Genomic DNA, 15029 nt, shown 5'->3' with positions numbered 1-15029 from the left:
ATATGGCTTATCACAGAGCACACTGCCAGTTAGTATCGGTGCTAGGACTAGAATTCATACCTCTGAATATAGTTAGTACACTTTTTCATATCCCATGCTGTCTGTTTTACTTGTATGTGTGAGGAGAACAAACAAAGGAGTCCTAGGGAGGCAAATAGTCCTGGTGAAAATAGTAATTCTTTGTTAATCAGAATTAGACAACTTAACCAGCAGTTTTTCTGCCAACCATTTTGTGTCAGGAAACTTGCCCCATCCTCAGATGTAATCCATTTGCATCGATCACCATGTCCCACTGTTGCAGGGATTTACTACCCCTCCACACACATACGCTTCAGGCTTTTTACTATTTGAATCACATCTAACAAGGACAGTATACAGCAGACTATACCTCATAGGTTATATCATTAGCATGTAGATTCTTACTCTCAGGGACTAACATTACACAATTTCTCTGTAGAAGGCAGTATAATATAGTGGTTCAGATGAACCATGGAGTCACACAGACCCTGTGTTTAAATTCTGGCTCTGCCTTAATTTATGCAGACAGGTTACCTAACCTCCTTATACCTCACCTCATTGGTAAAATGGGACTGTATCACACATATGGTAATTTAAAGATTAAATTGAGTTTATAATTATGAAATAGCATAGTTCCTGACACATATTAAGTGCTCCGTAAATCTTTGATTCATTTGTTCAACAGGTAATTTTTGAGCGCCTGCTAATATTTGTACTTGTCTAAGCTCGGGGGATATAACAAAAAACAACCCCGCCCACCCCACCCCCAGCCAGATCTCTGCCTTCAAATAGCTTGTATGTTAATCAGGGGAGTGGGTTACAGAAAATAAACATAGAAATAATAAAACATTGAACTTACCACCGTTTGATATACTGTGAAGAGGAGCCTGGCTGCAGATGACAGTATTCTTCCCTGAGGAAAGTTGACCAGGCCCAGGGAAAAGACTTGTGGGTATTGCTATTTGAAGGCCCTTAAGTGGGTGATCTCCTGATTACCCACTGAGACCCACCATCCTCCTTTCTGTCTCTATGAATTTTACTACTCTAGAATGTCACGTAAGTGGAATTCTAACATACTTCCTGTAACTGGCTGATTTCATTTAGCATAATGTCTTCAAGATTCATAGCATGTGTCAAAATTTTCTTCCTATTTAAGGCTGAATAATATTCCATTGTATGTATATATCACATTATATTTATCCATTTATCTATCAGTGGCTACCTTCAGTGGTTTGTTGTTTCCACCTTTTGGTTACTGTGAATAATGCTGATTTTACTACTTTTGGGGGTGTATACCCAGAAGTGGAATTACTGAATCATAAGACAATTCTATATTTAATTTTTTAAGGAATTGCCATTCTCTTTTCCATAAGCAGCTACATTTTGCATTCCCACTAACAATCCTTTATATGCTTGCCAAGACTTATTTTCTGTGTGTGTGTGTGTGTGTGTGCGTGTGTGTGTTTAATAATAGGCATCCTAATGAGTGTGAAGTGGTATCTCATTGTGGAAATGCAAATCTCCAACTTTGTTCTTCTTTTTCAAAAATTGTTTTGGCTATTTGAGATCCCTTGAACTTCCTCATGAATTTCAGAATGGATTTTTCTATTTCTCCAAACACATTGCCATTTTGGTAGGGCTTGCATTGAATCTGTAGATTGCTTTGGGTAGTATTGACATCAAGAGTCCTTAACTCTTAAATATGAATGAACAGTTAAGAATAACCAGATAGGGACTTCCCTGGTGGCACAGTGGTTAAGAATCCGTCTGCCAATGCAGGGGACATGGGTTCGAGCCCTGGTCCAGGAAGATCCCACATGCCACGGAGCAGCCTGTGTGCCACAACAACTGAGCCTGCGCTCTAGAGCCTGCGAGCCACAACTGCTGAGCCTGCATGCCTAGAGCCCGTGCTCTGCAATAAAACAAGCTACCTCAGTGAGAAGCCCGCGCACTGCAACCAAGAGTAGCCCCCGCTCGCCGCAACTAGAGAAAGCCAGCGCGCAGCAAGAAGATCCAATGCAGCCAAAAATAAATAAATAAATAAATTAATTAAAATTTTTTAAAAAAAGATTAATAAATAAATAAATAACCAGATATTTAAAGAAAGCTATTAACAAGAAAGATAATGGCAGAAATGGTCAAAAGGAACTCAGAAACAGTGCAGAGAACAGAAGAAAATTTGAAAATAACTATAACATCAAAGATAAGAGAAAATATAGCAATCTGTTCTTGTTTCGTGGTTGTATTAAAGAAGCAAAAGTAAGAAAGAGCTCTTGGAAACTAAAATAGTAAATTAAAATGGGATAACAGAAAATTTAAATATGTGTGTGTGTATCTGCATGTGCATATAAACAGACAAACAACTGCTATAAAGTTAAAGACATCTTCCAGAAAGTAGAAAAAAACAAAGATGGAAAATATTAAAGGAAAGATCGGAAAAATTAGAGAATAAGTCTAGGAGATCTATAAAAATTACAAATGTTTTTAATCTGCAAAAAACAAATAACAATTTGTCCAAACATGTAGGGGTTTTAATTTTCGCTCCCATAACAAGAAACACGGGGTAAATTATTCAAAGATTGTTCTACAGCTCAAGGTTGTCAGACACTGGGGTAGATTGCTGTAGTCCTTTTGGTTTTTCTGTCATAACTGCAGCACATCTGAGAATCATACTCTAACACAACACGTCAAATCAGGAAGAAGGATCACAGATGTTCTCTGGTGTACTGAGCCCTTGCAAGGAGGAAAACCTTTCCCCCCAAATCCCTTACAAGTCTTTACATTTCACCAACCAGAATGGGGTTACATACACCCCTAGACTAGTGCCTCTGCTTACATTTCCTGAAATAAGAGGCTAAAAAGTAAAATTTTCCCAGTGTTCATAATTTGGCTTCAGATTAGTTTGTGCACTGGCAGGTAGAAGTTGTGTTATAGCATTTCGAAAGAAACCCCTTTGGTGTTTTCATAGAAAGATAAATCTTTACCTATCTCTCCATTTCTTCCTTTCAGCAGAACAGAATGAAATCACTTATATCACCATCAGAAATTCTTGTGGCTTTCTTTTTTCTATTTACTAATTTATTTAAAAATGAGCTTTTAAGTTCTAGATTTTCTCCAACTGGCATATGAATAATAATTAACATTCTGTTGATTCCCTGGATGATAACTGCAGTGAAATGAACTATTGTACTCTAAAGAATTTCAGGTTTGTCTTTTCAATCTTTGGTTCCAGTCTTTTCTTTTTACCATCATACAGAGGAAGAAAAGATGAGTTTCCCCTAAAAGTCATTTCCCAGAATTTCTTATTTTTCTCCCAATTCTTCTGTATTTACTTATCCAATAAATTATTTGAATGCCTTCTGTGAGTAAGATATAATGCTAGATGCTTTTCTAGTAGTAGATTCTTCTTTCTAGTCCTGATATATTGGATTCCAGAGGTGAAGGGATAAAGTATCTGGAATAACCCTACATATCTAGTGTTAACACACTGAATCCAAGCTACCACCGAATTTATATGTATGCTGGCGTCCCCTGCAGACAGACAGATGATGACAGTAAAGCTCCTAACATTTATTGAGTGCTTGCTGTGCCAGGAACTGTTCTAAGCATACAGTAGGTCATTTAATCCTCAGCCTGCCCTGTGAGTTATATTTAATATTCTTATTTCCATTTTATAGATGAAGAAGCTCAGGCGCAGAGGGTTTTAATAATAACATGACAAGGATTATACAACTAGTAATGGGGTAGCCAAACTTTGAAGCCAGACATTCTGAATTCAGAACCTGTGTTCTTTTACTTTTTTTTATGAGTCTTCTAAAACTGCTTACATTTTCCCCACGTGTATGTCTTCTTCTTTTTTATCAGAGCCTGTGCTCTTAATTGCTATATCATTATTATGATGCTGACAGCCTTTCTGATCTGTAGTCTGTGTAGAACCCAGGATAATGCAGAGACATTTATCAAAACAAATACTGCAATGAAAATAATACTGGGACTCCCATGGTGGTCCAGTGGTTAAGATTCTGTGCTTCTAGTACAGGGGGCACAGGTTCAATCCCTGGTCAGGGAAGTTCTGCATACCACTCAGTGTGCCCCCCCCCCCGCCAAAATCTGCAAAGAAAATAATACTGGAAGCTAGGTGCTTCCTTTGGAATGCAGAACAGTTCATTAATTATCACTCCTAGGCAGTTTGAAAGATTTCATTGTATCTTGTAAGATTAAGTTCCAAAGAATAAATATAATGAACTCTAATGATAAAATTTTTTTCTTCCACTGCCTTTTCCCATTATGTTTTAATTAAGTACGTCCTTAATTTTCTTCCCATTTTTATTTTTTTATTTATTCTTTTTTTAAAGTCTTTATTGAATTTGTTACAATATTGCTTCTCTTGTTTATGTTCTGGTTTTTTGGCCATGAGGCATGTGGGATCTTAGCTCCCTGACCAGGGATTGAACCCAAACCCCCTGCATTGGGAAGCGAAGTCTTAGCCACTGGACTGCCAGGGAAGTCCCCATCTTCCCATTTTTAATTGGGAAATAATTCATATACCATAAGATTCACTTTTTTAAAGTGTACAATTGCATAGTTTATAGCATATGCACAGAATTGTACAGTCATCACCACCATCTAATTCCAAAACATTTTCATCACCTCAAAAAGAAACCCTTTACCCATTGGCAGTCGTTCTCTCCAGCCCCTGGCAACCACTGATCTACTTTCTAAATCTATGGATTTGCCTATTTGGACATTTCGTGTAAATGGAATCATACACAATGTGGCCTTTTGTGACAGGCTGCTTTCACCTTAGCAGAATGTTTTCAAAATTCAACCATGTTGGGCTTCCCTGGTGGCGCAGTGGTTGGGAGTCCACCTGCCGATGCAGGGGACGCGGTTCGTGCCCCAGTCCGGGAAGATCCCACATGCTGCGGAGCGGCTGGGCCCGTTTGCCATGGCTGCTGAGCCTGCGCGTCCGGAGCCTGTGCTCTGCGACGGGAGAGGCCACAACAGTGAGAGGCCCGCGTACAGCAAAAAAAAAAAAATTCAACCATGTTGTAGCATGTAGCATTCATTGTAGCATTTATTCCTTTTTATTGCTAATATTCTATCATGTGGATATGTCACATTTTGTTTATCCATTAATCAACTGATGGACGTTTAGGTTTCCTCTTTTGGGCTATCATGAATAAAGCTGCTATGAACATTCATGTACAAGTTTTTGTGGTAGGCATATGTTTTCAGTTCTTTTAGTTATGTACCTAGGAATGGAATTGCTGTGTCCTTTGGTAACTCTGTGTTTTAACTTTTTGAGGAACTACCAGACTCTTTTCCAAAGTGGCTGCACCATTTTACATTCCCACAAGCAATGTGTGAGGGTTCCAGTTCCTATACATCATCACCAACACTTGTTATTTTCCATTTATTATTATTATTGCCATCCTAGTAGGTGTGAATTGGCATCTCATTGTGGTATTTTGATTTGTAATTCTTTGGTGATTAATGATATTAAACATCTTTTTCATGTGCTTATTAGCCATTTGAATATCTTCTTGGGAAAAATGTCTATTCAAATCCTTTGCCCATTTAAAAAACTGGGTTGTCTTTTTATTACTGAGTTGTAAGAGTTCTTTATATATTCTTGGTAGGAAATTCTTGTCAGATATGATTTGCAAATATTTTCTCCCATTCTGTGGGATGTCTTTTTTTCACTCTTTTTGATAGTGTCTTTTGAAGCACAAAAGCTTTAATTTTGATGAAGTCAAGTTTATCGACTTTTTCTTTGGTTGCTGTGTTTTGGTGTGTCATCTAAGAAACCATTGCCTAATCCAGGGTCATGATGATTTACTTCTATGTTTTCTCTAAGAGTTTTCTAGTTTTAGCTCTTACTTTTAAGTGTATGATACACTTTGAGTTAATTTTGTAATATGATGTTAGGTAGTGGTCCAACTTCATTCTTCTATATGCAGATATTCAGTTGTACCAGTAACATTGTCAAAAACCAGTTAACCATAAATGTAAGGCTTTTTTTCTGGACTCTCAATCTATTGTGTTTTTTTATATGTGTATCAATATCATGTGTTTTGATTACTGTAGCTTTATAGTAACTTTTGAAATCAGGAAATGTAAATCTCCAAACTGTTCTTTTTCAAGATTGTTTTGGTTATTCCAAGTACTTTGTACTTCTGTGTGAATTTTAAGATCAGCTTGTCCATTTCTGCATAGAAAGCCAGCTGGGATTTTGATAAGGATTGCATTGAACCTGTAGATCAATTTGAGGAGTATTTTCATCTTAATAATGTTGTGTTCTTACATTCTTTTTTAAGTTCAAAAATAAATGAACTATACTTCAGTTTGAAAAAAGAATCCAGTAAATGAATGAATGAATGAATAAATAAATAAATAACATGAGCTGTGCCCTCAACTACCTTATAGTTTAGTAGAGTCATTTTGAGAACTCAGCGAAGTAATACAGTAATAATGATAAGAACTAGTACTACTTATTACTACTAATAAAAGTATTTATTGGGTTTTTGCTGTAATAACTTCCTCTGCTAGTATTATTTCACTTAATGCTCACAAAGTTTTTTCACAAATGATTGTTTAAAAAGCCATATAAAGAAGAGTGTGGGGCCTCCCTGGTGGCGCAGTGGTTAAGAGTCCGCCTGCCGATGCAGGGGATACGGGTTCGTGCCCAGGTCTGGGAGGATCCCATATGCCGCGGAGCGGCTGGGCCCGTGAGCCATGGCCGCTGGGCCTGCGCGTCCGGAGCCTGTGCTCCGCAACGGGAGAGGCCACAACAGTGAGAGGCCCGCATACCGCAAAAAGAAAAAAAAAAAAGAAGAGTGTGGTAATACTCCAAAGGAGGTGAAAAGAAAATACCGATTTTGGATTTTTACCAAGCAGGCCTTTGAATTAAACTTTGAAAAATAAGTAGGATTTTGATGAGAAGGAATAGGGTTTTGGAAAAGCTGCCTCCTGAAGAAATATCTGGTTTCTGAAGCTTCTTGAAGCACCAAAGGAATTTTGTTGATGGTGGTAATGGTGCTTGAGGTGTATGTTTATGTGGGAGGACTTGCTCAAGTTTGCAGGGTAAGAAAACAGAGAAAAAGGGAAAGTTGGAAGATATGAGAGAAAATGGAGATAATGATCAACCAAGGCCTCCACAGAAGAGGCTCTAAACACCCAGTGTTAATACTAAATTGAGAGCAAAAGAAGGATGGGGAAAGATGGGGAGAATTGATTGGACAAAGAAAGAAGAGGAAGCTTTTATTTGATGGCTTTGATCTTCAGAGTAAATTTGAAGGTAATGCTATTTTCTTGAGTGAATTAAAGGTTGGGGGATGAAGTTAGGATCCAGAGAAGCATAGGAAAGGTGGGAGTAAGTATTGTGAGAAATGTAATACGAATTAAAAATAAGTACAGGGGCTTCCCTGGTGGCGCAGTGGTTGGGAATCTGCCTGCCAATGCAGTGGACACGGGTTCGAGCCCTGGTCTGGAAAGATCCCACATGCCGCACAGCAGCTAAACCTGTGTGCCACCACTACTGAGCCTGTGGTCTAGAGCCTGGGAACCACAACTACTGAGCCCACGTGCTACAACTACTGAAGCCCGTGCGCCTAGAGCCTGTGCTCCGCAACAAGAGAAGCCACCGCAATGAGAAGCCCGCGCGCTGCAATGAAGAGTAGCCCCCGCTCTCCGCAACTAGAGAAAGCCCGCACATAGCAACGAAGACCCAACGCAACCAAAAATAAATAAATAAATAAATAAATTTTAAAAAAAATAAATAAGTACAAATTTTCATATAGTAGTGTGAAAGACTAATTTCCATGAATTGATAATGGAACCAGTTGGCCTTGTTTTTATTATTTTCTTCAGTAATGTGTGGTAACCTGAGAGAAAGAATGGAGTAATTGAATGATAGAATTTACCCAAAGTTGGTATTTTGACAAGCAAGTTGGTAAAAGAATAAGAAGAATTAACCAGACAATCTAAGATGTTACCATCGGCATTGTTGGAATGGTGAGCCACAAAGTATGGGAAGTAAAACAGCAAAGAAATCTGAAAAACATTAAGGGATTAATGTTGACAATGAACAGATTAGTGTGGTAGTGAGGGTGACATTTAAGACAGTGGGATAAGTGTATGTGCATAGGGGTATGGGAGGTTCCCAGTTGAGATCTTGTCATCATTTGGAACTCTTTGGTAAAGAACTGTTTGTATCTCTGGATCTTGAAGTTAGAGTAGAAACAAATGCCTTTATAGATACGAGGTTTAGAGAACTTCAAGGCAAGAGTGTTGTATGAGTAATCAGCATCCACACGGAATGCAGCAAGGATAATGGGGTGAAATGAGTCAGACCAGGTTCAAAACAAGGTAGGCAAGTACCTTGGTAGATTGCAGCTATGAGGATGGAGAGAGGTGGAATAAGTAAATGTTTTGTACTTAAGGAAGAGTTATTGATAAATGCAGTGAAATAATAGATTGTAATCCACAGTGGAGGGAACAATATATTTTTAAAAATTAAGGCTAATATTTTGATAAAGAAATAACATTCAGAAAATTTGTTTACATTTATTACTTTTCCTAAGCCTAACTTTGTGTAGTAAATGTACTTGTCCAGGTGACAGTAAATAAGAATATTTCATCTACGCAAGGAGGAATTTTTGTCTCCCAGGCTGCATGTACATAATCTTCAAAGTGTAGGAATTGTGTTAGTCTTCATTTTTGTGGTTTGAGCCCAAACACTACTAAGTACATGTGTGCTCAATATATATTTATTGAATGATCGAAATCTCAATAAGTGGATCATACTGAAAAAGATGCCCTTAAGTAATTAATCGAACTGAAAGCTAAATAGAAATACAGCTCAGAAAATTTTGGACTGATTTGGTTATAATGCCTGAGATGCTGTGAAACATTTCATGGTCAGCGTTGGACAACTATTAGATTGTAAAGGAGAGGGCATTTTGGTGTAGTTTAGGCCCTTCAGTAGCTCATTTTAGTATTTTCCCTCCCCAACCCCCCAAAAATTATATGGTAGTATCAAGCATATCAGGTGTGGTGGCCTATATTGAAATGAAATTTCTCCTTTATTCTCCTCTACCTTAGATAATTCTCCCTTGCTTATAAAATGAAGTTCAGGCTTCATAACATAGTATATACATTCTCTACAAGCTGGTCTGTTACCCACTTTTCCAGTCTTATTATTTGTGTTCCTGTTCTTCACTTAAATTTCACAAACATCTATTGATCCCTTGATATGTCCCAGGTATTATATGACGTTCAGCTCTACTAGGCCATAGTTTTCCTCTATGTCTTAAAATTTCTTACCTCCTTACTCTGTTACAAAATTTCTTCTGTGCTACGCAGTACTCTCTTCTCCCTACTTAACTCCATCTATCTAAACGCTAACCTTTTAAGACCCCCCCCTTTCCTTACTCTTGTCCTGTATCAAGAACATTCTTTGTTTATTTCTCATGTACAATACTTGCACAAATAAAAATGCATCCATCTGCTTCTTTGTAGCCTAATAAGTGATGGGAAATGCCATTTTTAAAAATCTTTGATTCTTTTAAATCTTTTTCAATCTTTGTAGCCTTTCATAAATCTTTATAGTGTTGCATCTGTTTGGGGTGGTCAGGAGACATGGTGGATTATAGTGTGGGGGAAGGTGATTACTACTCCCTCAAAGAACCATGGACACATACATTCCAATTCATTCCATCTCTTTATTTTCGGTATCATTCTGTTTCCAAGATTCTTCCTACTTTTAGAATATGATATCTTATGTGATCATTTGACCTTATAGCTTTAGTAAAATAAAGCGTCTAGAAAGATACCCTGATGGATAATGGCCTCAAAATTTCTTGACTGCAGGGTGTAAACTACCTTTTCAAACAAAATTCTATTCTCTAAGCAGTATTTGCTGGGAAAGGGGAGGTCATAAGATATCCATAGTGAGTAAAAGAAGGTATTTTAACTAATAGCTGTTTCAGAAAAAAAAAAGTGGCAGTTATACATCCTCTAATCCCTGTTGAGGTGATTTTGGTGGTAATGGTGAGATCTGACACTGTCTACCTTAGTCTTGTTTTTTGACAGATCTCTCTTAACACCTCATCTCCTTCTCAACCTCTCTCTCAGTTCTTTAGAGAGAGAGAGGCAGAGAGAAGTATGAAACCTTATAATGCCTACAACTTTTCTGGAAAAACAATTAATAGAGAGGGTATTCATCTGTGATGTATTAGTACTTTATCTTATGTTAGATATGTAGTTTGGAATACAAATTGTGATTTGGCCAGAAAATTGCAAATACTAGTTTTTTAAAATTAATATTCATGACTATTATAGACATATATATGTGTGTGTGTGTGTGTGTGTGTGTCAGTTTCTAGATGTAGTGTCTTATAACAAAAGATTTATCAATTTAAAGGTAAAAGTACTAATTTACAATACTTCCAGCACTTATTTTGTAATTTGTAGTACAAAATCGTGTTAGCTAGGTTATAAAGAGATTATAATCAAAGACTTAAATTTCATATTTCCTTTTGTTACTGTCAGGAAAAAGTCCAGATTCAATGTAAGTCTACTTTATTTTATAGGCCTATGAAGAATACACCAGCAAGCTAGATGCCCTCCAACAAAGAGAACAACAGTTATTGGAATCCCTGGGGAATGGAACTGATTTTTCTGTTTCTAGCTCTGCATCAACAGACACCGTTACATCTTCTTCCTCTTCTAGCCTTTCAGTGCTGCCTTCATCTCTTTCAGTTTTTCAAAATCCCACAGATGTGTCACGGAGCAACCCCAAGTCACCACAAAAACCTATCGTTAGAGTCTTCCTGCCCAATAAACAGAGGACGGTGGTGAGTCAACTTTAATATCATCATTGCTTTTTCTTTGTATTTTTCAGAAAGCCTAGTTGTTGAAAATGAAATGTGATACCCAGTGGTCATGCAAATGTAAGCATCCGTTTCAAACAAGAATGGGAAAGACATAATTATTTGGTGCCTAAGTCTGTGTTCCTTAACTGGAACAAATTGCATTGTTTTTAGTGTCAGATTTGACATTTATACCTGTCTGTCAAACTTGAACCACACTCAAGTCTGAGTCCTAGTGCCAGGGCTCCAAATAAAGGTTAAAGTTTCCCTTGTGAATTCTTAACTATAGACCTGTTCTTATCATAGCGTGTGGGGTTCATAATTATATTACCTGTATTATTCAGGAATTCTTAACCCAAGAAATTAACAACTGCTCCTGAAGTGGTAATAGCATTCAGGCACTGCGCAGAAACAAATGCAAACCCTCCCTTAGCCCATATAGGTCTCGTGGAATTCATATACGGAAGGCCTCAATGACAAGGTCAAAATCATAAGTTATAATATGCAAGGAAACAGTCTACCATCAGTTTAAGAAGACTTAAAAATAGCAGGATTAGATTCCTAAGAAGGAACCAAATAGAATTTCTAGGTGGCCTTAAAATTTAAAACTCAATGGATGAGTCATTATCTCTGAAGTATTATTACTAAAAATGATTGTGTTGAATGTTAAGCTTCTGGACTTTCCATTTTATAAGAAACACAGGATAAAGGGAAAAGTTAAGCACCATGAGGGAGCAATTAGACAAATTCAGAAGGTGGACATTCTATAAGACAAACAGCCTGGACTCAGTGTTGTGGAGGATAAAAGGTTGGGGATTATTCTACACTGAGTAAGACTAAAGAGACAAAACAGACAAATGTGCTGTGTGATCCTGGTTTGGGGCCAGGGTGGGGAAGAGCTGTAGAAGTCCTTCTTGAGATAGGAAATGTTGCGTGTTGATTGAATGTGATGTGTTCTTATGGAATTATTAGTTTTCTTAAGTGTGACAATAGAGATATTTTTAGGAAAATGTCTTTATTCTTAGGAAATACATGCTTAAATATTTAGGGGTAAATTGTCATGATGCCTGCAACCCCCCTCCCACCCCTTTTTTGAAATAAAACTTACATATAGTAAATTGTACAAATCTCAAGTGTACAGCTCAGTGACTTTCTACATGTGTAAGTGCCTTGCAGACCAAGATATAGAACATTTCTAATGTGAGTGTTCTCTTGTGCTCCCTCAATTCAGTGACCACCTTCAAAAGTAACCACTATTCTGAATTCTATCTCAATCAGTCAATTTAGAACTTACTTTCAAATGGTATGATGGAAACAAAATCTTAAAGAGAGAAAACAAGTATGAAAAAATAATTTTAGGATCTGAGAGAACTTGGATGTTAATTGTACCACTCCTAATTTTCTGTGTTTAAAATTTTTCGTAGTAGAGTTGGAAAAATTCAAAGAACATAGAACAAAAGAAAAATAGAAAGTTAAAAAGAAACAGTTGCCACTAGGAAAAAAAACCTGATGAACATATTCATGCTGATTTGAGGAAGTAGCAAAGGTTTAGAAAAGAACATTCATAAAGTTTTTAACTTTTTTATTTAGGAAACTTACTTATATGGAAAAGTATAAAGGACAATATATTAAACACCTGTGTTTAGTCACCTACAATGAACAAGTATTAATGTTTGTTACATTTGCTTCATATTACACACACACACACACACATACATATATAACATATATCCATACATACGTACATACATATATATATTTAGGTTCTTACCTGTCCCATTCCCTTCCCAAACATCCTTCATCCCACCTTGTCCCCCAAGAAGTAGCCACTATGATAAATGTGGGGTACATTCGATCGATATTTTTATATTTTACTACATGCATATGTACCTATAAGCATTTTTTAATATATAAAATAGTATGATACTGTATGTAATGTTCAACCTCTTGTTCTTTTTATTCAAAATTGTAATTTCAAGGTATACATATGTATGTATTGATACATATAGGTCTGATTCTTTTCAATTTAACATAGTTTATCCTGATAGACATCTAGGTTATGTTCAGTTTTTTTGTTATTACTAACAGTGCTAAAATATGAACATCTTTATACAGGACTCTTTGTCTACAAGTAATGGGGTATTTCCAAGTTGCAGACCTGTAAGTGGATCTCTCAATGGGAAATGCAGATTTGGTTCAAAGGCTGTAAATACCAGGTGTCTGAAAAAAAATATCTAAAACTACTAAATTAATTTTAACATCTGTGGGGAGGAAGCTCTCAAAGCAGCTTATCTTTTTTGATTTCCTCTGTGTCTAACAATTAGTAGGTGTGATTGCATCTAACATAATGAAAGGAAGGACAGTGGGAACAGATAGGGCAATGTTGGATCCTTCAAAATCATGCCGTGGTTGTGTGATAATTAAAGCAAGAAATGTTTGTGGAATGGAAGAGATAAGGAGAAGCTAAACAAGCTGTTCTCGTTTTAGCCAGTTTGAGGAAAAACATGTAAAGAGCACAAAAAGGTGTAGGAAACTCTAACTCTCTTACTAGCACAAGTAAGTAGTTTTAATGGAATAGATTGAGTAAAGGGACATCATTAGAGTAAATGCTAGAACCCCAGGGAATACCCTCCCTCTCCCTTTGTTTTTAGCAAAAGCAAAGGAGAAACCTCTAAGATCTGCAAGTGATGAAAGAGAGTTACACATTCCATCCTTTTGTAGACAAGAAGAATACCTGTTGCATAGTGGTTTACCATATGTTCCACCATACTCTCATTTGATCCTCATAGTAACTTTGTGAGACAGAGTACTCTATGCAGCAGTATTAACTCATGTTGATAATTAAAATACTGTGTTTGGGCTTCCCTGGTGGCGCAGTGGTTGGGAGTCCGCCTGCCGATGCAGGGGACACGGGTTCGTGCCCTGGTTCGGGAAGATCCCACATGCCGCGGAGCAGCTGGGCCTGTGAGCCATGGCCGCTGAGCCTGTGCGTCCGGAGCCTGTGCTCCGCAACGGGAGAGGCCACAACAGTGAGAGGCCCGCGTACCGCAAAAAAAAAAAAAAAAAAAAAAAATACTGTTTAATTTTAATAAAATAGCTGTGAAGTCTGGGACATTCTTGACTCTTCATAAATTCTATTAACTTTTGCCACAGTGAAAGGACTTAATCTGTTGCTAGATAAGTTTTCCCCCTTGGAGGTCTAATGAGGTAATTGATTAAATTTAGTTTTGGTTTTCGATTTAATTGGGACCAGCAATTTAGGAGTAAAACACCTACCACCTTTATCACTTCTTCTTTGTCAGTTAAATACAACTTGACCAGGAGGCATACTTAATTCTAAAATCGCTTTCACTTTAGGAAGTTTTGGTAGTATATATAGTCAGCCTCTTTTTACTTTAAAAAGACCATGTTATAAGCAGATCATATTAAGTTTTTCCTTTTATTGTGAATTGGTTTAACAGTCTATAATAATAAACTATATTATGACTGGTTTAACAGTCCTAAAAAAGGACTTGGCATCAAGATAAATTATGATAAAATCAGGAAGCTATAAATTTAGGTTTATTTTAAAAACTCATATGTTAGCATGTATAATCTGTGCCAGTTTGTACAAGGAGATCTCAGTGTATCATGAAGTTTACTTAAAGCACGTAATAAAGTCTGCATTGTAAAGAATTTAAACTACCAAATTGATCTACTAGCTGAGATAATTAAACATGTAGTAACTGTGATGGCCACCTGAATTTTGATGGCGACTCCTTTAAGAAGGAGTTCTTAAGATTTTAAGAGAACATTTTATATGGAAAATTTTAAACATACACAAAAGGAGGGTAGTGTGGTGGACCATCATGAATCCATTGATAAAAGATGATTTATATTCACTTTAAAAACTGGTATGTTACAGTTTAGACGGATACATTTTGTTTTGGCCTAAATTTTCCTTTGGCAAATATTCAGATGATTACATTGACTATAGATCTTTGTTCGTTAAGGTAGGATGCTTGTTTTTAAATTATTTTAGACAAAAGTTATTGCTGCTTTGACAGCCTAATCAGGGACATTTAATTTTGTAATTTGGAGAAGAGACATTAACCTGGTTCTTTTGAAAGTATCTTTTTAGTCTTTTCAGTCTTAAAA

The 15029-nt window shown here is 36.8% G+C and overlaps 1 protein-coding gene across 3 annotated transcripts in view; it reads left to right on the top strand.

Moving 5' to 3' along the window:
- The window catches only part of BRAF (B-Raf proto-oncogene, serine/threonine kinase), a 155269-nt gene that overhangs the window by 61252 nt on the left and 78988 nt on the right, over positions 1 to 15029 (top strand). For all 3 annotated transcript variants that reach the window (XM_060107620.1, XM_060107622.1, XM_060107621.1), the window contains exon 3: positions 10614 to 10877. In XM_060107620.1, the coding sequence (XP_059963603.1) occupies positions 10614 to 10877 (264 nt within the window). The remainder of the gene's footprint in view (positions 1 to 10613; positions 10878 to 15029) is intronic.

This window comes from Mesoplodon densirostris, chromosome 9 (genome assembly GCF_025265405.1).
Source record: "Mesoplodon densirostris isolate mMesDen1 chromosome 9, mMesDen1 primary haplotype, whole genome shotgun sequence".
NCBI lineage: Eukaryota > Metazoa > Chordata > Mammalia > Artiodactyla > Ziphiidae > Mesoplodon > Mesoplodon densirostris.
The sequence above is the reverse complement of the archived record's forward strand: the minus strand, read 5'-3'. Positions and strand labels throughout refer to the sequence as shown.